Source organism: Apis mellifera, linkage group LG11 (genome assembly GCF_003254395.2).
Source record: "Apis mellifera strain DH4 linkage group LG11, Amel_HAv3.1, whole genome shotgun sequence".
NCBI classification, from domain to species: domain Eukaryota; kingdom Metazoa; phylum Arthropoda; class Insecta; order Hymenoptera; family Apidae; genus Apis; species Apis mellifera.
Window position 1 is genome coordinate 5,011,481 of NC_037648.1, and position 23,313 is coordinate 5,034,793.

The 23,313-nt window shown below is 19.0% G+C and overlaps 4 protein-coding genes across 7 annotated transcripts; 2 read left to right on the forward strand and 2 right to left on the reverse strand.

Annotated features, from left to right (window-relative positions):
* The first annotated feature begins 2,642 nt into the window (after positions 1-2,642).
* LOC411535 (rho GTPase-activating protein 44) lies at positions 2,643-12,345 on the forward strand. Of its 4 annotated transcripts, XM_006572207.3 has the most exons (11): positions 2,643-3,267; positions 3,663-3,816; positions 4,009-4,294; positions 4,375-4,599; positions 8,414-8,711; positions 8,849-9,088; positions 10,557-11,347; positions 11,421-11,593; positions 11,668-11,728; positions 11,849-11,896; positions 11,981-12,052. In XM_006572207.3, exons 1-9 carry the CDS (start codon positions 3,215-3,217, stop codon positions 11,725-11,727), a joined length of 2,280 nt encoding a protein of 759 aa, XP_006572270.1. In that variant the 5' UTR covers positions 2,643-3,214; the 3' UTR covers position 11,728; positions 11,849-11,896; positions 11,981-12,052. The 4 variants fall into 4 exon arrangements, with proteins under 4 accessions (XP_006572270.1, XP_395006.4, XP_006572269.1 ...); XM_395006.7 differs by lacking the exon at positions 11,668-11,728 and having other exon boundaries at positions 11,981-12,345; XM_006572206.3 differs by lacking the exon at positions 11,668-11,728 and having other exon boundaries at positions 2,643-2,908; positions 2,994-3,267; positions 11,849-12,345.
* Positions 12,346-14,870: 2,525 nt separating this feature from the next.
* Positions 14,871-15,799, reverse strand: LOC102656914 (acyl-CoA-binding domain-containing protein 6). The gene has a single exon (XM_006572208.2). The coding sequence runs from the start codon at positions 15,681-15,683 to the stop codon at positions 15,000-15,002; it is 684 nt and encodes a 227-aa protein (XP_006572271.1). The 5' UTR covers positions 15,684-15,799; the 3' UTR covers positions 14,871-14,999.
* Positions 15,800-15,873: 74 nt separating this feature from the next.
* On the reverse strand, positions 15,874-17,330 carry LOC552348 (methyltransferase-like protein 23). Its single transcript, XM_006572209.3, has 3 exons — positions 17,261-17,330; positions 16,968-17,195; positions 15,874-16,640 (listed from the first exon to the last, which is right to left on the reverse strand). Exons 2-3 carry the CDS (start codon positions 17,130-17,132, stop codon positions 16,056-16,058), a joined length of 750 nt encoding a protein of 249 aa, XP_006572272.1. The 5' UTR covers positions 17,133-17,195; positions 17,261-17,330; the 3' UTR covers positions 15,874-16,055.
* Positions 17,331-18,439: 1,109 nt separating this feature from the next.
* On the forward strand, positions 18,440-20,689 carry LOC413728 (NAD-dependent protein deacetylase sirtuin-7). Its single transcript, XM_397168.6, has 4 exons — positions 18,440-18,578; positions 18,721-18,818; positions 19,046-19,261; positions 19,324-20,689. The coding sequence occupies exons 1-4, from the start codon at positions 18,480-18,482 to the stop codon at positions 20,480-20,482; spliced, it is 1,572 nt and encodes a 523-aa protein (XP_397168.3). The 5' UTR covers positions 18,440-18,479; the 3' UTR covers positions 20,483-20,689.
* The last annotated feature ends 2,624 nt before the right edge of the window (positions 20,690-23,313 follow it).

A 23,313-nucleotide genomic window follows, 5' to 3' on the forward strand; every position in this document is an offset into this window, starting at 1 on the left:
TTTATTTTTAAAATATATTATGATAAATTAAAAATATAAGGAAATTATTCAATACAATTATATAGTGCAATATTTATAGAGCATTTTCTATATTGTATTAATTTGATTTTTCTTCTTTTTCTGTTAATAATTAATAATCTTGTTGTCAGTTGGTATTTTAAAATATATATATATATATATTTAGCAAAATTTCATATTATCAAAGAATATTAACTATTTATAAAATTTATTGAATTGAACAAAATGACTTTATGATACTATAGAAATTGTTAATACATTAAAATTTATATATTTAAAATTAAAAATAATGTGAAAATTCTTGATTTATTCCAAAAATAAAAAAAATAAACATTGAAAAGCAAACAGTTTTATCTTTAAATAAAAAAAAAATGTGTTATTATTATATTATTATATTATTATATTATTGAAAAATTAATATTTCTTTGAAATATAAAAAACATAAAAGATTTATTTACATATATGTGAAAGAATTTTACAAAATATGCAAAATAATAGATTTGATTTTGTCTTTTATGGACCGAGCCCATATAAATTTTTAAAATCATTTTTTTATTAATCATTTCTTTTGAATATTTTTCAAAAAGATAATAATAAAATTAATAAAATTAAACAGAATATAAAATGGTGTACTAATCTTTAATTTTATCAAAAATTTTATTTTAATAGATGTATTTAAAATCAAACTCATTTAAAAAGTCTTAAACATAATCTTTATTAGCTGAAAACATCAATCTAAATAAAATATAATTTTATCTTATCAATAGACAATGCGTTAATAAAGATTCGTATTAAAGATTTTAAATTCGTATTTTACATTTTTTATTTAAATTTTTTATATTATATTTTAAATATTTGTAAAAGTTCATATATTTATTTAAAAGTATAAATATATTTCTTATGTAAATATAAGAAACAAATTGTTCATCATGAATAATCATAATTATAGATGAATTTTTTTCTTTCTAGATTTATTCAAAATTATCATATTTATAAATCATTGAATATAGATTAAAAATAAAATTTTAAACAATATATATTTTATTTATATAATAAACAGTTAGCTTTCTGTTTTTATTGAAAAAATAATAAAAAGTTTTTCATTCTTATATATATACAATGACAAAAGTTTTGGTAAATATTTATTTTTTCAATTTTTCAAAATTATAAAATACAAATTACAAAATAACATTTTATATACATTATAATAATATTTAATTTAAATTATCATTTTTTAAAACATACATATATGGTAATAATTGCTACATCAAGATTTGATTTTTTAATATTAAAATTTTATAAATTAATTTAATTAATTCATTTATTAATTATAATTCTAATTAATTATAATACTATTTTTTAATATAATTTAATATAATTAATTCATTAATTTTTTATAATTTATTGCCATTAATCATTTTTAAAAATTTTTTTTATTTAATATTAGAAATCTTTTTTTTTTAATTCTTATTATCATTTAATTATTTATTTTTAAAAATTTTCACAAAAATAATTTAAATTTATAATATTAATATTTATTTAAATCAATATAAATATTTGAAATATAAATTACAATCATAAATTTAATCAAAGTTTATATTTATATTATTATATTTGTATTTTATAATTTTTAAGTTTGTATATATATTTTATCATTTTTAATATTCATATATTATAATAATACTTATATATTTTTACAAATATATAATATATATTTATTTATATATTTATATTATAATAAATATATAATATAATATATAATATAAATTTATCATAACATTAAAATAAGACTCATTTTGATTTGTCAAATTTAGAATTTGTTAAATACATTTTCATATTTCAGATTACAATAAATTATGATATTCATCATAAATACTTAAAAAAAAAAAAAAAAAAAAAAAAAGATGAAATTAATACTAGAGTAAAATTTTAAAATTGAAAAATGAAATTGTTTATATAATGCAATAATTGAAAGCGAATTTTATATCTTAATAATTGAATATAATCTGTATATATAGTGTGATTTAATAATGTAATAATAATAATAATAATATTTAATGTATAATATTTTTTCTTGGTGTATATATTTTTATATTTTTTAATATTTTTTAATCTTTAATTTCAAATTAAACAAAATATTGATGTTCATTTTTATGTTATTTATATTGCTATATTAATCTATCAATTACTAATAATTGGTTCAAATAGAATAAAGAAATAAGCATTATTGTTATATATAATTAAAGAATTAATAATTATATTTAATTAACAAGAATGAAGAAATTAGGTATTAATCATAATTATAAAATTTAATATTTATATATATTATGTATTGAATGTATTTTTCTGAAAAAAATATTCAATGTATTATTTATATATTTGATAATAATAATATAAAAATAACAAATATATTAAAATTTTCATCTAATTTTATTAATATTTATTTTTCTTATAATTATTATTAGAGTGATATGTAACGTAATAGAGAAATAATGTTCAAAAATTTGGCAATGTATATTGTGATAATTATAGATTTCATAAAAATACATTTTCATAAAGATTTATAGATTTCATAAAAATTATTTTAAGTTTCCCGCTTTTAAAACGATTTCTCATTCTAAATGAAATCGTACTAAGAAACAAGAATGGCTGACTACTAAAAGTAAAAACTTGTTGGTTGTTCCGTTATCAAATCTTTTGATAAAAATCTAAAAATCTAATTAAAAGAAACAGCAAAATTAATAAATGAATGAAGTCATATTAATGAATGAATATAATAAAATCATTGTTTGGTTCTTGCGTGCATTGAATAACCAATAATGAACAAGGATATAAAATGCCGCGATTAAAATTTGTGAGATTTTGACACGTTTACAAATTTAAGATTCAAGTAATTAATCTTAAAACTTTTTTAAAAGTGAAAATTTATCTATATTATAGAAGAATATACTGATCAGAACAATATTCTTTCATAGAGGATGTGAGATCATTGTACAAACATTATGACGAATTGCTGTCTTTGTAATAATGTGATGGATTCTTTTTATTTTTTATTTTCTGCATTTCTTTAATATCGTATGATTATATTAATTATGTGTATTTGTGAACATTATTGTGATTAATAACTGACAAGTGATTATTTAGAAGATTAAAATATAATTTTATTTACATAATAAGCATTAGGTGCTTATCAATCATGAAGAAACAATTCTTTAGAGTTAAACAGCTCGCTGATCAAACATTTTCTAGGTAATTATTTTACAATTTCATTTAAATTTCTGAAAAAATTATAATATGTTATTATTATTATTAATTATTATTAATTTATATTAATTTTCTTGCATATCATTATACACATTTAGATATTTCACTTGTATCAAGTGCTAAATTTTTTTAAACAAAACATAAAATTAGTATAATGTCTTTGTATTTCATAATAAAAAATAAACATTTTTATCATTTCATGATTTTAAAAATAAAAATTTTATTAAGATACTTTAAGATAGTAGAGGCATTTATGAATACCAAAATAGCTTATGAATCAGACAATCTTAAAATGGATTGATTTTAAAAAATATATTTTATCTTAATTTAAATATATTAATAATTAAATAAAATAATTAAATATAATGTTATTCCTATAGAGCTGGCAAAACAGAAGTGCTCACAGATGATTTACAAGCTGCAGACAAACATGTAGATCAAATCCGATTGGCCCTCATTGGATTAAATAAAAGACTTGGTAATTTACCAAATCAAACTATGACACAAGATTCTGCTCTTAAGGAAAAACGATTGGTAAAATTAATAAAATTTTTATATGTAATTATAATAATTTTTTTTATTAGGAATAATTTAATTATTCTTTATAAATTATAAACAAAATTTAAAATATTTAATGCTAATATATATAAAATTTAAAAAAAATAATTATATAAAATTTATATTCTTTATATATTTTTTTATTTCTTTAAAATATTTATTTTTTAGAAAAAGTGTCCAGAATATATATTGGGACAAACAATGTTAGAAAATGCTCCTGAAGATGGTCTTATGGGTTTTACTTTATTAGAATGTGGCCGTGCACAAATGCATTTAGCAAATGAAGCAATTGAACATGAAACAAAAGTTGAACAATATGTTGCAATTCCTCTTCAACACATTTTAGATACAGATGTACCAAATATATTAAAGCATAAAAGAAATTTAGCTCGATTAATCTTGGACATGGATAGTGTGAGAACAAGATATCAACAAGCTAGTAAACATAGTGCTAGTAAGAAGAAATTTTAAATTGCTTTGTAAATTATATTGTAATATTTATATTTAAGTTTTTAAATTAATATTATATAAAAGGTTCAGGTGCAACAAAAGTAGATAATTTAAGAGAAGAGTTAGAAGAAGCTGAAACTAAAGTTGAACAATGTAGAGATCAACTAGCAGCAGAAATGTTTCAACTTATGTCACGGGAAACTGAATTAGCACACACTATTATACAATATATAAAACTTCAAAGAGCTTATCATGAAAGTGCACTACATTGTCTTGAAGATCTTATTCCAGGATTAGAAAGTTATATTAGTAAGTTAAACTTAATTATATTTATAAACTTGTTACTATTGTTATACAAGATGGTTTGTAATTTATAATATTTAATTTAAAAATTGATTATATCTCAAATAATGAAAAAAGTTCATATAAACAATAAAAAGATTTGCCTTTAATTTTATTTATGATGTATAACGAATTTTGTATTATTGAATTACCTTTACAAAAAATATTTAAATTTTTTTTTATTCTCTTTATAAATATTTTTATTTTGTACAAAATAATAATTTATTGTATTATTAATTAAGAAAATAAAAATAAGAAATGAAAAAATGAAAAATGAAAAGAAAAAATAAGTAATCAAAATAATTAAAAATAAAAATCTTGAAGATTTAAATATATTTATCGATAATCCAGAAGTTATTAAATAATTAGTTAAAAAATTAATTGTTATATATCATTTTCAAATTTAATTGATAAAATCAGATGTTTTCTCTTGAGCCTTCTAGGAAGATCCGAATAGCAATTTGTAGCTAGTGGATTTATATGTTTGATGTTTTATATTCTTTGATAATATATTTCAAATATTATCTGATTCTCTCTACTGTACAGAGTCTTGAAATTTTCTTGATATTGTATTTCTCATAAATTATGATGTATTTAAGATAGTTCTTGAAATGATAAATTGAAGATTTTTCTGATGTTTGATTTATACTCCAGATTTACAGTCCACATATATTGATTTTATTATAGTTTTATAGATCAGAAGTTTGTTATTATATCTAATTTGGATTTTTTCGCTATGAGCCAGTACTTTTTCTAGCCATTTTTATTTGCTTGATTTTTTCTTGTATATGTTTCTTCCAGTTTAATTTACTATCTAAATGGAGATCAAGATATTTAATGGATTCTGCATGGGTGAGTTCTGAATTTTGAAAGCTGATTTTGGGAGTTGATTTCCTATTCAGCATAAAGGTGATATGTGAACATTTAGTTGAATTTATTTTGATTTTATTGTTTTATGACCAGTTTTCAATCTTTTTTAAATAATTTTCTAATTTTCTTATTGCACTTTCAATATTTTTGTATATAGAAATATTTTTGTATATAATTGTATCATCTGCAAAAGTATTATATTTCGATATCTGATTTAATTGGTATATCAACAGTAAAGAGTAGAACATAAATTCAAGGATACTTCCTTATAATATTCTAGCATGAATTTTTATAAACAACAAAATGTATCATTAATCTTGACATAAAAATATGAAGAATGAACAGATAACTATACAAATATTGAAGCTGTAAGAATTGGTTGCAATTTTTTTAATAATCTTTTATCAAATGTCTTTTTTATATCTAAAAAAACTATTGCAGTATTTATCTTTCTTATATACATAATTAAAAATATTCAAAATGACTGATTACTTTGTTTTTTCTAACAAGCTTATAAATTTATCATGGATCTGATTATCCTTTGAATAAATTCTAATGAATAAATTCTAATACTTTTTGTATTTTATAATATTTTTACATTTTCTAATAATATTTAAACATTTATAATTGCATTGTATATAGATATAGTAGATTTTACATTTATAAATAAAAATTCAATGAATTTAAATAAACTAGAAAAAGATGATTATATAATAAGAAATCTTTATGTTCAATTTATTTATTTTAAAGACACTAAAAATTGCAGAAAAAAATAAAATTTCATTTTATTTACAAAATTCCTTATAATTTTAAACAAATAAAATATAATATAGAATATATGTTTATATGAACTTTTTTTCATTATTTTTGAATATATAATCAACATTCAATTTTGAAATTTGTAAAAGTTTCATGAATTATAGGACATATCATATAATTAACATATATATTTTTAACATATATAATTATTTTAATAAATTAAAAAATATATTAAAAATATAGATAGTTTTTAGAATTATGCATTTTATAATTAGTTATTATTATTGATATAGTATTTATTATTAATTTTAATATTTATAGTATTTATTATTATTAATTTATTATTATTTATTTTATATAGAAAAAATAAAAAATATTTAATCATGAATTCTAAAACATAGATTCTAAAATTAATACTTTTAGTGTCAAATATAATTTTATATTTTTTTGTAGGGATAATTTATTAATTTAATTTATTTATTCAAATAATAAATTATTTAATATATTAAAAATTATTTAATATATGATATATTAGAAAAATTGTGATACAACACAATTAAAAAATTTATGTATATTGATTTATAAAGAAAAAATATTAAAAAAAATTTATAAAAAAAAGATTAATAATAGTAACAAAATATATTTTATGAATGAAAAAATAGATTTTGTATCTTAATATATTTTTCTTTTTTGGATATTCATTTTATGATATTATCATAAATGATATTATTATATTATAATATATTTTTAAATTTAATTTTTTATATTTAATAAAATTATAATTTGTTTTAAAGAAAAGTTGATTTTAAAATCTATATTTTTTAAACATATTTTGCTTGTTTCAGTAAATAATATAAATTATTTAATTTTTACTTATCTTTTAATACTATTTGATTACTTATTTTTTATATTTTTTTATTGATGTAATTCTTATGGTAAATATAGATTTAATATAAAAAATTTAATTATTTAATATAAAGAACAAATTAATATAGCATCTTTAAAATCATAACGAATAACTAGAAAATAAAAAATTGTTTTTAATTTATTTTAAATATTTCTAAATTTAATCAAAATGTTAAATTTCTAAAATTGTGTGATTATTTAATTATATATAAGAAAAAATATATCATAAAAAAATTTGAGGCTTTTTGTTATAAATGTTGTTTATTTTATAATTCATTATATTTTTAATTTTTATTTATTTTATATTTCAAAATGTATTAGAATCTTATTCAAAATAGTTTTGTTTCTTTAAGTATATACTATTAAAAGATTTCTTTCCAATATCATTATAAACTAATTTATTTCTGAATTGCTTTCAGCAAACTTTTTTTGATTTGATAATTATTTTTTCTTGTCCATCTATTGCATAATAAATATATAGCCACTTATGGCATTATTAATTGTGTTAAATGTTCTTTAAGAATTTTTAATATGAAATTTGCTAAAATATTTATAGCCATCTTTACTAAATTTATTTTTCTATTCCCATCTTTAAACAAGTATTGAAAAAAAATTTTTTTGAGATAAAAACAAGAAAAAATTTTGAAAGTAAAGTATTGATTGAAGAATTGATTTCTAAAGAATCAATTTATAAAAAAATTTCCAGCAATGTATACTAACAGAAAGAATATTTTAAAGATTTCAATGTAAATTCTTATCCTTTAAAATAAACAATTTATAACAAAAAGAATTTTCAGAATTTATTATCATATTTTATGTTTAACAAATTATAATAACAGTAATATTATAGTAACTTTTTAAAAATACATAATTATAAATATAATTATAAAATATTAACATTATATATTACATTTATTATATACATTAATATATATAACAAATAATTGAAAATATACTAAAAACTGAACACAAAACAAAAATTAAACATTTTTATTTATTTATAGTTTTAAAATTTATTCCTTAATGCAATTCTAAAAATTATATATCATAAAAATAATATTCTATCATTTTTCAAGAGTTAATGATTTATTAAGTGGAAAATTGTTCTAAAATAAAAAGAAAATTATATGATTCATAAAATTCATTAAAATTTAATTTTAAAAAAATATAGGTTTTGAATTATATATAAAAATAATGGATTTCATGTTCGCTTGAATATTCATTATATCCCATTTTATAATTACAGATGATAATGAAATGAAACCAGTTTATGGTTATCCTTTAGAAGAACATCTCAGAGTCACTAACAGAAAAATTGCATTGCCCATTCAATTATGTGTATCTGCATTATTAAGATTAGGTATGGAAGAAGAAGGTCTTTTTAGAATAGCTGGTGCAGCATCAAAATCACGACGAATTAAATTAAGTTTAGATGCATGTTGTCTTACATTACCAACTGCTTTAGAATATAAAGATCCACATGTCATTGCTGGTGCATTGAAATCTTATCTTCGAGAATTACCAGAACCTCTTCTAACATACAAGTAAATATAAATATATATTTATTAATTATATTTAATATAAAATTAATATTACAAAAATATAATTATAATGATAATATATTATAAATATTATTAAAATGAAAAAAATATTATATTTATGTTTTTATTTTATATTAAAGATTATATCCTGAATGGATGGCAGCTGCAAAAATAACACAGAATGAAACAAGATTAAGAGCTCTTTGGGAAGTGTTACATAAATTACCATCAGCAAATTTAGAAAATTTACGGTTCCTAATCAAATTTTTAGCTGTACTCACTAAAAATCAAGATGTAAATAAAATGTCACCACAAAATATTGCAATTGTGATTGCACCTAATTTAATATGGAGTCCACAAGAGGATGTAAATACAATGGTGTAAGAATCTATTTTTTTGAATAATAAGTAAAAAATATATTATTTATTTATATAAATCTTATAATTAATTACTAAGCAATAAAACAAATTATAATATTACATTTATATACAATTATATATAATTAATATTATATATAATTGTATATATATTAATATATATAATATTATATATAATATTATATATAATTAATATTACAATTATATACAATTAGTATCACTATTGATGGTCCAGAAAAAAGATTTTATATCAAAAAATAAGTCGAAAATATAAAATAAAATTTTTTTTATATGATGTTTTATTTTTAAGAAAATCGATTTTAAATATCTGCAGAACTTGATTATGTCCTAATTATATATGCACTTGATTATGTTTTGATTTAACATATCTCGTAGGTTAATATATCTTGTTTTTTAGTTCAAATTTGTGTTTATTGTATTGGATAATCAAAAATTTATGATAAATTTTATTATTCAATAGAAATGTTTGCTATTTTATCAAATACATAATTGTATTTTGTCAAATATATAAATGTACTCTAAATTTCTATCATTTTTGTTGTTCTAATTGATTAAATATGAAATTAATTTTTTCCTTTAATTAATAAAAACTAGTAATTTTAATTCTTAATTTTAATTAATAAAACTAGCAATAGAATAAATAATTGATTTAATGTGATTTTGAGTCATAAATAAAAATCAAATGGTATGAAAAAATTATAGTGAAAAAATTAAACTTTATCATAATCATTCTAGGGTTTAAGAAAATCATATCAGCTATTTATTCTAAAGAAATTCTAAAGAAAACAATAACGAATATTTTCAATGATTTCTCTAATAATAAAATTTATTTATATAATAAATTAATATTTGGTTTTTTTGTGTTTTTAATTACCTAATATAATAAACACAAATCTAAATTATTTATTATAATAAACACAAATCTGAAGTGAAAGAATACAACGAGATAGATTAGATCAGAATATAATCAAATGCATTCGACAAATATTTAAAATCGATTTTCTCGAAAACAAAACATCATATAAAAAAATTTTGTTTTATTATTTTCGACTTACTTTTTGATATAGAATTACCTCTTTGTACGACTGTACTTTTAGGTACCGATTCTTATATAAATTCGTGAAATATTTTTGAAGAATTGATTCTAGATATTAAAACAAATTAAAAAATTAATATACAAAATTGATTATGATTTATTTATTAAGTTATAATTGAAGTTTGTATTAAATTAAATGAGACAAAGTGAAATAATTTTAGTTTAGTCTCTCTCATGTTACTGTTATATTTTATTTTGATCTCAATTCAATCCAATATAAATTTTAATTGTTTATAACTTAATAAATTATTTTTCAAAAACTTTATTTTGTTTTGATCTCTATCTCTAATCGATTTTTCAAAGAATAAACAGAATGTACGATAATTTCTACCAATATAATATTTATTATTTCAGAATGAACATGAGCACAGCTAATAACTCTAGTCTTATAGTTGATCAGTTAATTACATATGCAGATTGGTTTTTTCCTGGTGAAATAGATTTTGATCGTGATTTAGAAGTTGGTATTATAAATGGTTCAGAAAATCAAAATACGAATATTCGCCGCTGTATCTCTAATAGTAGTCTTAGCGATCATGGTGAAAGTCCTCCACAAGGTAGTCCTAAACCTGCAACTCGTAGGAAAAACAAACCAGCTCCAACTCCACCAAATAATACCACTCCAGATAAACATGATAAAAAATCTGATGATAAACCACCACCTACACCTGATAAACCACCTAGACCTTTAACATCAGCAACTCTTAATCGTAAAATTCAAAAACATGAAACAATAAATATTGAATCAATTATTAAACATGACAATAATATAGAAAAGCAAGATGGAAGTTCAGAAATAGAAGGTAAACAATGTAATGAAACGAATGTACTAGATTCTTCATCCTTTAACTATTCAGAATGCATTAATGAAATACAAGAAGATTTACATAATGCAAATATTGAAACTGAAAAAATTAATCAAGAAACTCAAAGATATGAAAAAAAAATAATTCCTATTGCTCTTGAAAGAAATACTATAGAAAATATATTGTGCAATAAATCTGGAATTATGGAACTTGAAAATTCAGAAAATTCTACACATAAATTAAAAATAATACCAATTGAAAGATCACTTCCTTCTACAATAGAAAGACGTAGACCAATAGCTGCACCAAGAAGTATAACTAATATAGTACATAATACAGGTAAATAAATATTTTTATAATTTTTAAGAAAATATATAATATGAAATTTTTAATATATATTTTAATTTAAAAGAAGAAATAGTTGAATTACGTAAGAAGTCAGATAATAATCCTATTTGTACAAGTACACTTGATAGAAGTAGTAAACCAGCAATACCAGAACGTCCAGCTGGATTAATTAGACCTTCAAGCCTCATTAAACAACAGCCACGTCACAGTAATGAAAACTTAGATTCTGAAACAGGGGTGAGTGTTAGGAGTTTTCAAGTATTATTCATTTTCAGTATTGTATGTAAGATAATTCTTTAAAATAAATGTAGTTACTGCCAGTGGACTCAACAAATATCACTGCCTGGATATTGCATTTTGAAATACAATAACGTAAGCTATAAATAAAGTGAAGAATCCAAACGTGTTAATAATTACTTTTATTTAAAATGTCAAATTGCATAATGATTTTTCATAGTTATTAATATCTTTTTCCTTTTTAATAATCTATAGCCTTTAACTTTGGAAAGAGCTCATGTATATTCAGTGGACAAACAACAGGTCAGTATAATACAAGTGCGTGGAAATGGCAATGTGTTCTGCACCTCGGGCAACAACAATGGCAACGCGGCTTCGAACTTACAGAGAAGCCCCAGTGTAGGTAGTCGACCTTCATCTATGTCCTTGTATGGTGAACGACCGGAAAAGCCAGCCAAATTAAATGCTCCAGAACAAACAAAAGCTCATGTGCGAACAAGATCAGAAGGAAATATTATCGATGTGCAAACTCAGACTGAGACGGTAGTAGTTGTTAAAACTTCACCTCCACAACCTGTTCCGGCTTCTCCAAGATTTCATCAAAGGCCTCCACGGCCACAACCACCGCCTCCACCTCCACCCACCATACGAATTAAATCAGAACATGAAAGTACTAATCTTTAGGATTAGCTGTAAAAAAGTGATTATTACATTTATAAGAGAACTTTATAAGAATTAATATTTAAAAAAAATGAATGTATATTTCTTATAAAATAATATGAAACTATGAAAAATTTCTAACAAAATAATACAATATCTCATATTTTAGTATTATGATTTTGAAAATTGAAAATAATAGCACATAAAATAAAATTTCATTTTAACTTTTTAAAATTATGCAGAACATAAAATATATCTTTTTCTATATTTTTAAATATTGGTAAATAATAAAAGCAAAAAATAAAATTTTAAATTAAACATTTTTAAATCTTATTATATTAAAAATCAAGAAATTATATTTAATTTTTATATTTAATTCTAATATTTTTGCAATTTATTAATTTTTATAATATTTTTATAATGTTATGAAAACGATATATTATAAATATATAAAAAAATTGGCTTTAATGTATATATTTTTAAACATATAAGTTTCAGTATGGTTATTATGTAATACAAAATGAAACACATTTGTATTTCACAACAAATTAAAACATATTTATGTTATTTATTTACATCAATGAAATATATTAAATTCTAATGCATTTAATAATTAATTAATTCTTTTATAATTACTTATAAAAGAATATAGAGAAAAGATGAATTTTTTAAATTAGTTTAAGTCATTAAAAATAATAATTTTGAATAAAATAATATCAATGTAAATAAATAAATAACTTTTGCGTGTATTTGTTTTACAAAATAACAATACTGTGATATAGAACTTCTAATAGAAAACAATATAGAATTTATAATACCAAAAATTATAACATGTTCAATTTTATTATTTAGCATCATTTATTTAGATTAAATAAAAATAATATTTACTACAATTATCTAATTGTAAAAAACTTATTTTAATTAAAATTAAAATATTATTCTAATATATTAAATATAAAAAATTGTTTTATATTTATTTGTAAATGAAATATTTATATTGTGAATATTTTCAAAATTTTTTACAATATTTTGAATTAATAAATTACATTTTCAAAATATCATATTTAATATTAAATTATATCATGAAAATACACGTAGAATATTTTTTAATGTAATAATAAATATATGCATTAATAAATATATTATAATATATTATAATAATACATCTTTATATATAATTTTTTTTTAAATATAATAATAAAAAATTTAATTTCATATTTTTTTTCTTATATGAAATCACTTATATATTAAAATTGCAATTTAGCAAATTCTTAAATAAAATTGATTAAAAAAAATAAAAAACATTTATATAATATATAATTTTAAAAAACTTACTTTATATTTTGAAATAAAAGAAATAACTTGATGTTAATAGATATGTAGTAAACTTTTTATATTTTAATTTTTTTTTTATTTAAAGAATATTTAATTTATAAAAAAAAATAATTTCATCACACTATTTATAAGATTTATAATTTTTTTTTGTTTATTATTAAATTAATAATTTATTATATAAATTAATAAAAAATTAAGTTTTATTAATTTTCATAAATTAAATTATTAAAGTAATTAAAATATTTATGAAAATAATACATACTTTGCAATTTTGTAAAACTTTTGATTTATTTAATGAAAATTTTGATTAAATACAAAAAAGAAAAACTTATATTTTTTTTTCTCTATATAAAAAATAATTGTTATGTATATGTATAACTTAAATAGTTCCTTAAAGAAAATAATGAAATTATATTACATAATTTTTATAAGATATTTTATAAAATATTTGTAAAATATTATAAATATTTGATGAGATATGTAAAATAAAGAATTTTAATGTGCAATAAAAAATAAAGTTAGTTAAATATTTAATATTTTATGATTTTATTTATTATTAATATTATTAATATTTTTTGAATGCATTTTACATGTACAATTATAATTATAAATGTATTTTTATAAGTAGTATTTTATAAAAAAATTGCTAGATAAAATTTTCATTATTGTATTAGATATATATATATATATATATATATAATATTTAAATATTTTATAAACATAATTTTTTAAAATAAAAAGTGAGAAAAGTTAATAAGATATTATAGAATTGTTATTAAGTATTTACATACACATATTTTATTAAAAAATTGATTAAATAATTCTATTTCATTAATTAATCAATTTTATTTTCAAATAAAAAAATAAACTAATAATATCATAAGTTTTTTTGATGTAACATATTTAAATTTATTAATTTCTATATTCTTTTTTTTAATAATATATGTTTACATGACTGATATATGTTATATTAATTATACTGTATATAATTAATGATTCAAGTAACACAATATTTTTTTTATTTAAAATAATAATTTTAATTATGAAATCTTAAATATTTTTTATTATAAACACTTAAATTTTTTATTTTCTCTTATTTAAAAATATCTAATTAAAGATTTAATTAAAGATTTCTGTAATCAATTGTTATGTTATAAATCATATATTTATTTTATATTATTTATATCTAAGAAATATTTAGACTGTGAATGTAATAAAAGTTATTTAAGGATCTGTTTGTATATAAATAAAATAATGATAAAAATAGAATTGTAATATAAAATACCATGAAAAAATCATTAATTCAATTTATTAATATATATTAATAAATTTAGCTATTACATAATTGATATATTAGATATAATTATATTAATTTATATTAGATATACATGATTAGATATATTAATATTAATTATAATATACTTCTTAAATGTTCATCAGCAATATCTTTTGGTATCATACCATTATTATCTTTTATAGATTCAGCTCCAATAGAAATTAAATATTTTACAACATCAAGATGTCCACATGATGCTGCATAATGCAATGGTGTTTGTCCATCTTCATCTTGTGAATTTATACTTGCTCCTTTTTTAATTAATTGTTCTATAATTTTCAAATGTCCTCGATCTGCAGCCCAATGAATGGGTAATAAACCTTCTGAATCCATTATATTTATAAGATTTGGTTCTTTATCCAATAATTCTTGTACTTTTTCTACTTGTCCTTCTTTTATCCAATCCAAAAAAGTTTTATCCACATCATTTATTTCATCTTCCATATTTATAAACCGACTAATAGCAACCCAATTACTAGATTCAGATTGTACATTTTCTTCCCAATTAGGATTAAGTTTAGTTAATTCTTGTATATAATTATTCATAGCATCATCACAACTCATGTCATTAAGACCTTTCCATGCTTCCCATTTTTGTCTTGCTTGCATTTGATACCAATTAGGTTTTGAAATATTACAAGGCCCAATTGTAGCTTGCTTGTATAAAGCATAAAATTTTAAAAGTTCTGCAGAATTTAATTCTGAAGCTAATAACTGTAAATAATGTGTTGCTTTATTGAATGTTTTTTCAAGACTCATTTTGATGTATATTTTGATATACTATTAATAATTAAATTTATGCTATAACTTATGTTGTTTTATCTATTATTTTATCTATCTTGTATTTTCAAACTGTTTAATATATTTCTCAAATGAATATTTAGTTACTTCTGTAATATGTAATAACTCGTCCTCTAAAATATGATTTTTACAAAGTATATTATTCATTTCTAATTTACTATAAAATTCTATAAATCCATGACCTGTACTTAAGCCATTTTTATCAAATATAATTTTTGTATTCTTTATTTTAGCAAATGTTGAAAAGTATTTTTCAAGTTCGTAACGAGAAATTGTCCATGGAATATTATGTATAAAAATTAAATATCGATTAATCATGGCAAAAAGTATTTAAGCTGCACGTTGTATACTTAATAAATGAATTGTATGATCTTGCATTAATTCATGTATATTTATATCAGAATCTGTACCAAGTCCAGCTAATGATATATGAGTGCAAGTAAGATTCCATTTATTTAATAGATGTTCTATTGTCCAATCTGCACTTCTTTCTTGATAAGTACATAAAAATTTTGCATTTGGATTTCTTTCTAATAAAAATGCCACTGTAACAACTATATCTTCAAATAATGCTGGTTCATAAAAACAATCAGAACCAAGAATTAAATCTAATGGTCCAATTGAAAATAAACTAGACAAAAATAAACCCCATGTAATACCAACAATTTGAACTTGAGATAAAATACCATTTAATTCACAACTTCTTCTTATATGTTGTAGACTTCTAGGAAAATTAGCAGAATCACTTAAAGTTACTATTGCACCACATTTACTAGCTAAAATTCCAGGAAGAGCTGTACCTGAACCAAGTTCCAACACTCTTTTCCCAATAAGTTCTTCTTTATGTTCCCAAAGAAACCAAGCTAATACAGGTGCTGAAGGCCATGTATAAAAACTATAATTAGCTTGAAGTAACTATAACAAAAAATACATTATTGATAAAATATTAAACAAAATATATTTAAATAACTTATTTAAAGTTTATTTATTTATAATATAATTTAAAATAATACTTCAGTAATATTTGAAAGTTTTTAATATTTTAGTATTTTTTTATTAATTAAAATATAAATCAAATTACAAAATATTTACTTTATATTATTTTATAGAAAAATATGAATTATTATATAATATAATTTTTTAAATAAATATTTTTAAAAAATATATAACCAAATTATGTGATACATATATAATAAAAAATGATTAATAATAAATAATATAATTAATAAAAAACTTTATTACCTCCGGAATATATATCTCTAAACTTTCGTTACACTGTACGTTATCTTGAGTTTTACGAGAAGTAAACAAAAATTTTTTTATTTGCTCGGAAACGATTCCATCGGACATTAGGCTGTGCGTAGGTGGACTTGTATCGCGTGGAATACTTTCTTCTAAACCTGGCATGACTAATTATCAAGCCGTTTACACTAATATCTATTCATTCTGATCGTAATTATAAAGTTGTCACTAGAAATCATAAACTTAAAATTTTCTTTGTCTGCAAATAAAATCAAAGTTAAAAATATAATTACTATTTTGTCCAGAGTTGTCGATTCACAGTACATAATAGAAAATATAAACGTATAGATAAATTTAAATTTTGAAATGGCGGGAACAAATTTGGAAAAAAAATTAATTATAATTATAATTTATTATGATGAAAATAAATTTTTACTATTATTTTTGATTTATCTCTTTTTGTACGAAATTTTAATTTTTTCTATAATATATAATGTATATAATAATATATATAAAAAAATAAATAATATATACAGATAATATTTATTACGTATATATCATATATTTTTAAAAATTTGAAAAAAATAATGATTTTTACTTTATTTTATGAAAAAATTGATTTTTATTTTATTTTATCATTTTTAATTATTTATGTTAAATGTAAAAGATATATATTAAATTTTTAATTTTAAAATAATAGAATATTAAAAAAGATATTTTATTATATAATACTTTTAATATTTGTTTTTAATTGTATTAAGTATATTTCTTAATTATTTTTATATCACTTTTAATATTCCATTTTCCCAATATTCGATTATTATTATTTATTTATATAAATTTATATTATACAATATGTTATATAATGTTTTCTATTAAAATAATGAATTTATAATAGAATGAAATGATAGATATATTTTTATATAAAATATTAATACATTTTTTTTTATACATATAACTTTTTTTAACAAAATATATAATATATATTTATTATTAATAATATATTTTAAATATCAAAATTATATTTTATTTTATTTATCAGGATTAAAATTAAATATTATGTTAATAAAATTATCTAATAAAATCGAAATGTTTTCAATATAGAACATATTTTTTAATTTTAATATTTATATACTTGATATACTTTAAAATGATATTTATAATTTTATATAGTTAGAGATATAGTTATGTAGATTTAATTTAAAAAATAATATTTATAATTATATGTATATATTTCTCTCTCTCTCTCTTTTTCTCTCTTTTTCTCTTTATCTATCTATCTATATATTTATCTTTTATACATGTTTTTAATTACAGTTTAAATAAAAAAATCAATTCATATTATGAATTTGAACAATTTGACATTGAACAATTTATTAATATTATTATAATAGATTAATAATTATAAATTATCAATATAACATTTATTTTAGATTGATAGATAATATTATTTTAGATAAGTATGTATATTTTATACAGTGCTCTGCTGCTATTTAGTCGGTTTGATTAAAGATGGAGGAGACTAGCAATGAAAAGTTTCTGTCAAGGAGGCGTTCTGCTGCTCTTAAAGCTTTCAAAGTTAAAGACGAACGTGTTGCAACTTTTAAAAAGGTATATCTATAATTTTTAATATATTTTATTTGATCGTAATTAATCAGTAGTAATTTTTTTTTAAATTTTTATTTATTTCCCGGCATTATCTTTAATGCATCATAAACAACTATGAGTTTAATTACATTTTTATCTTTTTTAGGTAGCAGCGATTTTACAAAAATCTGAAACAGACAGAACTGCAGAGGAAACAGGAATACTTATATCTTGCAGTGATGTAGTAAAAGAGGTTAATTTAAGGTATAGCCATTTTGGAAATCATTGATTGTACATTTATGAATATATTAATATTATTTTGTAATTATATTAATATTAATTATTAGTAATTTTATAATACAATACAAATTTTGAGAATTAAGTTATGTATATAAATATATATGTCTTTATATATATATAAAGATATATATATATATATATAAAGATATATATATATATATGTATAACAAAAAATTTATTAAATCTTTTAGACAAGAAAAAAGACATAGAGTTAAAGCAAGATTAGAAGAAATAGAAGATGCACCAGAACTTTTGGAAGAAAAATGTATGAGATTGGCTGCAGCAATCAGCAGAGCAACATCACTTGCTGTTTATACTGGCGCTGGTATTAGTACAGCTGCTTCTATTCCTGATTATAGAGGAACAAATGGTGTTTGGACTCGTTTACAACAAGGAAAAGATATCGGGTAATATCAAAATTGATTGAATAATATTAAAATATAATTGATTAAAATTTATATATTTATAGAAATCATGATCTTAGCCAAGCAGAACCAACATTGACACATATGGCTCTTTATGCTTTATATAAAGCAAGAGTTTTAAAACATATAGTTTCTCAAAATTGTGATGGACTTCATTTGCGTAGTGGAATACCTCGTACACTTTTATCTGAAGTTCATGGGAATATGTATGTAGAAGTTTGTAGAATATGTAAACCATATAGAGAATATTGGAGATTATTTGATGTTACTGAAAAAACAGCTCGATATTCTCATGGTACTGGAAGATTATGCCATAGATGTAATTCTGTTTTACAAGATTCTATTGTTCATTTTGGTGAAAGAGGCAATCTTCCTTGGCCAATTAATTGGAATGGTGCAACAAGAGCAGCAAAACAAGCAGATGTTATATTATGCTTAGGTTCTAGTTTAAAAGTTTTGAAGAAATATCCATGGTTATGGCAAATGGATAGACCAATCCATAAACGTCCATCATTGTATATTGTAAATTTACAGTGGACTCCAAAGGATGAAAATGCAGTTTTAAAAATAAATGGAAAATGCGATGAAGTTATGAAAAGGATCATGACTCATCTTGGATTGGAAATACCGCAATATAATCGTGCCAAGGATCCTATTTTTTTTCATGCTGTACGACTTAGAAATAATGAACAATACACAACAAGTCAACCTTGTTTGGAAGAGCCAACTAATATTGATCATAAAGAATTAAATCAAATCAATGATAATTTTCATGAAAATATATCATCTCCAACAAAAGAAAAAGAATGCATTTCACCCAAAAAAGTAACTGAATCAATGTCTGCATATTCAGCACCATTTTTTACTGCATTACCATTTTTATCTATGGGATTACCATTTCCACCAATGTATATGTGTCCTCAACTAACACCACTTTTTTATTATCCATTTGTACAAGTACCAAATATAACTTCAGATGTGCCAAAACCTAAACCTACATGTACTTTCTGCATGGAAAATGAAGGATCTCTTACTTGTCTTTATTATCAACGAGAAATAGACAATTCTAGTTTAATAGGAACAGAAAGTAAGCAAATAAAAGATACAAAAACATTAGTAATTCATGCAGATCCTCCAATAGTTGCTAAAAATCCTGGGTGGTTTGGTAAAGGATATCGTAAAGGCATGAAAAAGAAACGGTAGCATTTACTTTCCCTAATCTTATGTAATCTTCCTCTTTTTTCTTATAATATGAATGTATAACATATATGAAATATGACATATAATGTACGTAATTGTTCGATTCCTCCATATCATAATAAGATCTGTATACACAATTTAGAAATGTGTAGCAATTAAATTCCAATATCCAAAATTTTAGCAATTAAATTAAAATATTTAAAATTAAAACAGTTAAACTTTTAAGCATTTTATTATTCCTGTTTAGTAGATATGCAATTATTTAATTTTAATATATTAATTACAGACTGAAATCATCAATAGATATTTAAATATATATTATATATTATTAATTGGATTATTAATAGCTTATTATAAAATATGATTAAAATTTTTATTTTGCAGGCCAATTATATTGTGATTTTTAGTTATAAGATTTTTAAATGTGCAAATCATTGAAAGTTTATATTAACCAAAGTGATAATTTTCTTTTATTATTTCTTATTTTATATTTGTACAGTTAAATGTATCATAATATTTTAAAAAAAGAATTTTTTAAAAAATATGTGTATGAATAGTATAATAGTAATGTATGTGAAGCTTTTATATTATATCTTTTTCATATTGATTTATCATTCCAGTTTTATAAACTAAATATTATAGCAAATTAATCCTATGGATATTAAAAAACTATTTGTAATAAATATCGAACTATATTAGCTCTTTTTTTTGTATTGATTAACAATGCAATAAACAAAACAAAATTTTATAAATAAAAATAAAAATTTTTATTTATTTATATTTATTTATTTTTTTCATTAACCACGTTAAAATGGAAAAGATCATATATAATATTATAATTCATATAATATGATATAAATATATATATATATATATATATTCATATATGCACTATACATGAAAACTAACATTTTTTAAGAATATTTAATATAAATTTTTTTTTAAATAATAGAATTTATATTAATACAAAGAAGTTACTATATATCATTAAAAAAGTAAATTATTATTGACTGATATTATTCAATTATAGATAAAATTAATATGTAATAATATAGTTTCAATATTGCTTTTACTTTTTTAAAGATTTATATATAGCATGATATTTATACATATACACAAATTAAGAAAATATGAATTGTATATTTTACTTATTAAATAGAATATGAATAATTAATTTTCAATGAATAAAAACACATGCAAAAATAATTATAAAAAAAAACAAATTAATTAGTATTAAAATTAAAAGTTAATTGTAGAAAAAAAATAGAACTGAAAGAAGAAAAAATAAATATAAAAAACAAAAATTTATTTAAATGTAAGTCTAAATGATATTTCTATGTTTCATATTTTATTTATTTTACATGAAACTCGATTCATTTGTATTTTTATATTAAATAATTCTTATGAATGAAATAAATTTATTATATATGTTCTCAATTTCATGTTATCATAACTTTATTAAATTTTGAAAACATAAATTTTTTGAAATAAATAAAAAAGAAACAAATATATAAGAATAAATAAAAATGAAATAATCAAAATGTGAATAGAGATCTTATACAATTAAAAATTTCTTAAATGATAAATATATTAAAATAAATAGAAATATGAGAATAAACTTTTAATTAAAATTATATAACGGAAATCATATAGCGATAAATGAATATTGAAAAAGTAAATATATAGATAAAATAAAACCTATCAAGGTAAGAAAAGAAAAAAAAGAAAGAAGACAGAAACGAGAACAAAAGAAAGAATATAAAGAAGGAGAAAAATATAAAGGCTACTAGAAGCGAAGAAATTGAAAAAGCCTATAGTTTGTTGTCATAGTAACCCCGTACAGCGTCAACCTATTACTAGCTTCGACAGTACTTATTGTAAAGCCTACTATGTACTTTGCCAATACTATATGTTATCATAATATATATTGATTGCTCATTGACTTATTGACTTTGCACAATGATATGATTATAAAATATATCTACAAGTTCTATTTTTTTTTATATTGTTTTTACAGAAATGATATAAAAATATATTATCATATTAAATTAATAAATAAAATTCCAAATATGGAAAAGAAAAAAATTACAAATTTCTTATAATTTAAATTTAAAATTTAAAAAATTTTAAATTACTTTTTTTTTATTATCTTTTTTTTTATTTTTTCTTATTATTTTATATATGTTATTATATTGAATATAATATATTAAAATATAATGAAAGATGATAAAGTTAAATATTTATGTCATTTAACTTTAGATAATATAATAAATAATATAATTTTTCATAATTCCTGTTTTTAAAAAATCTTATATTTACAGTTTTAAAACAATTTTATTTGCGATTCATTACTTTATATAAAACTTATATTAAACTTATATATTTATATTTATTTCGTCTTTTTAAAATAAAAAATAAATATCATAATATAAGTATTCAAATTATTCAAATATATTTAAGTATATAAGGAGAGATTAAAAAAAATTTTAAATGATTAAAATTTTTAATTCTAATTAAAAAAAAATATATGAATTATTTTAATAATTAACAATTAATATTTTAATGATTAATTTTAAACTATTTAGATTCAATAAATTTTTAATATTGTTTTATATTGTTTATTTTATTATAATTTATGAAATAATTAATATAATACAAATAATATAAATAAATATAATAAATATATATAATATATATATAATATAAATATAATAAAATTATTATATAATTAATATAATAAAAATAAATTTATATTTATTTTGATAAAAGAAAAGAAATAAAAGAAATAAAATTAAAATAATAAAAGAAAAGAATGTTATAATATAATCTAATAT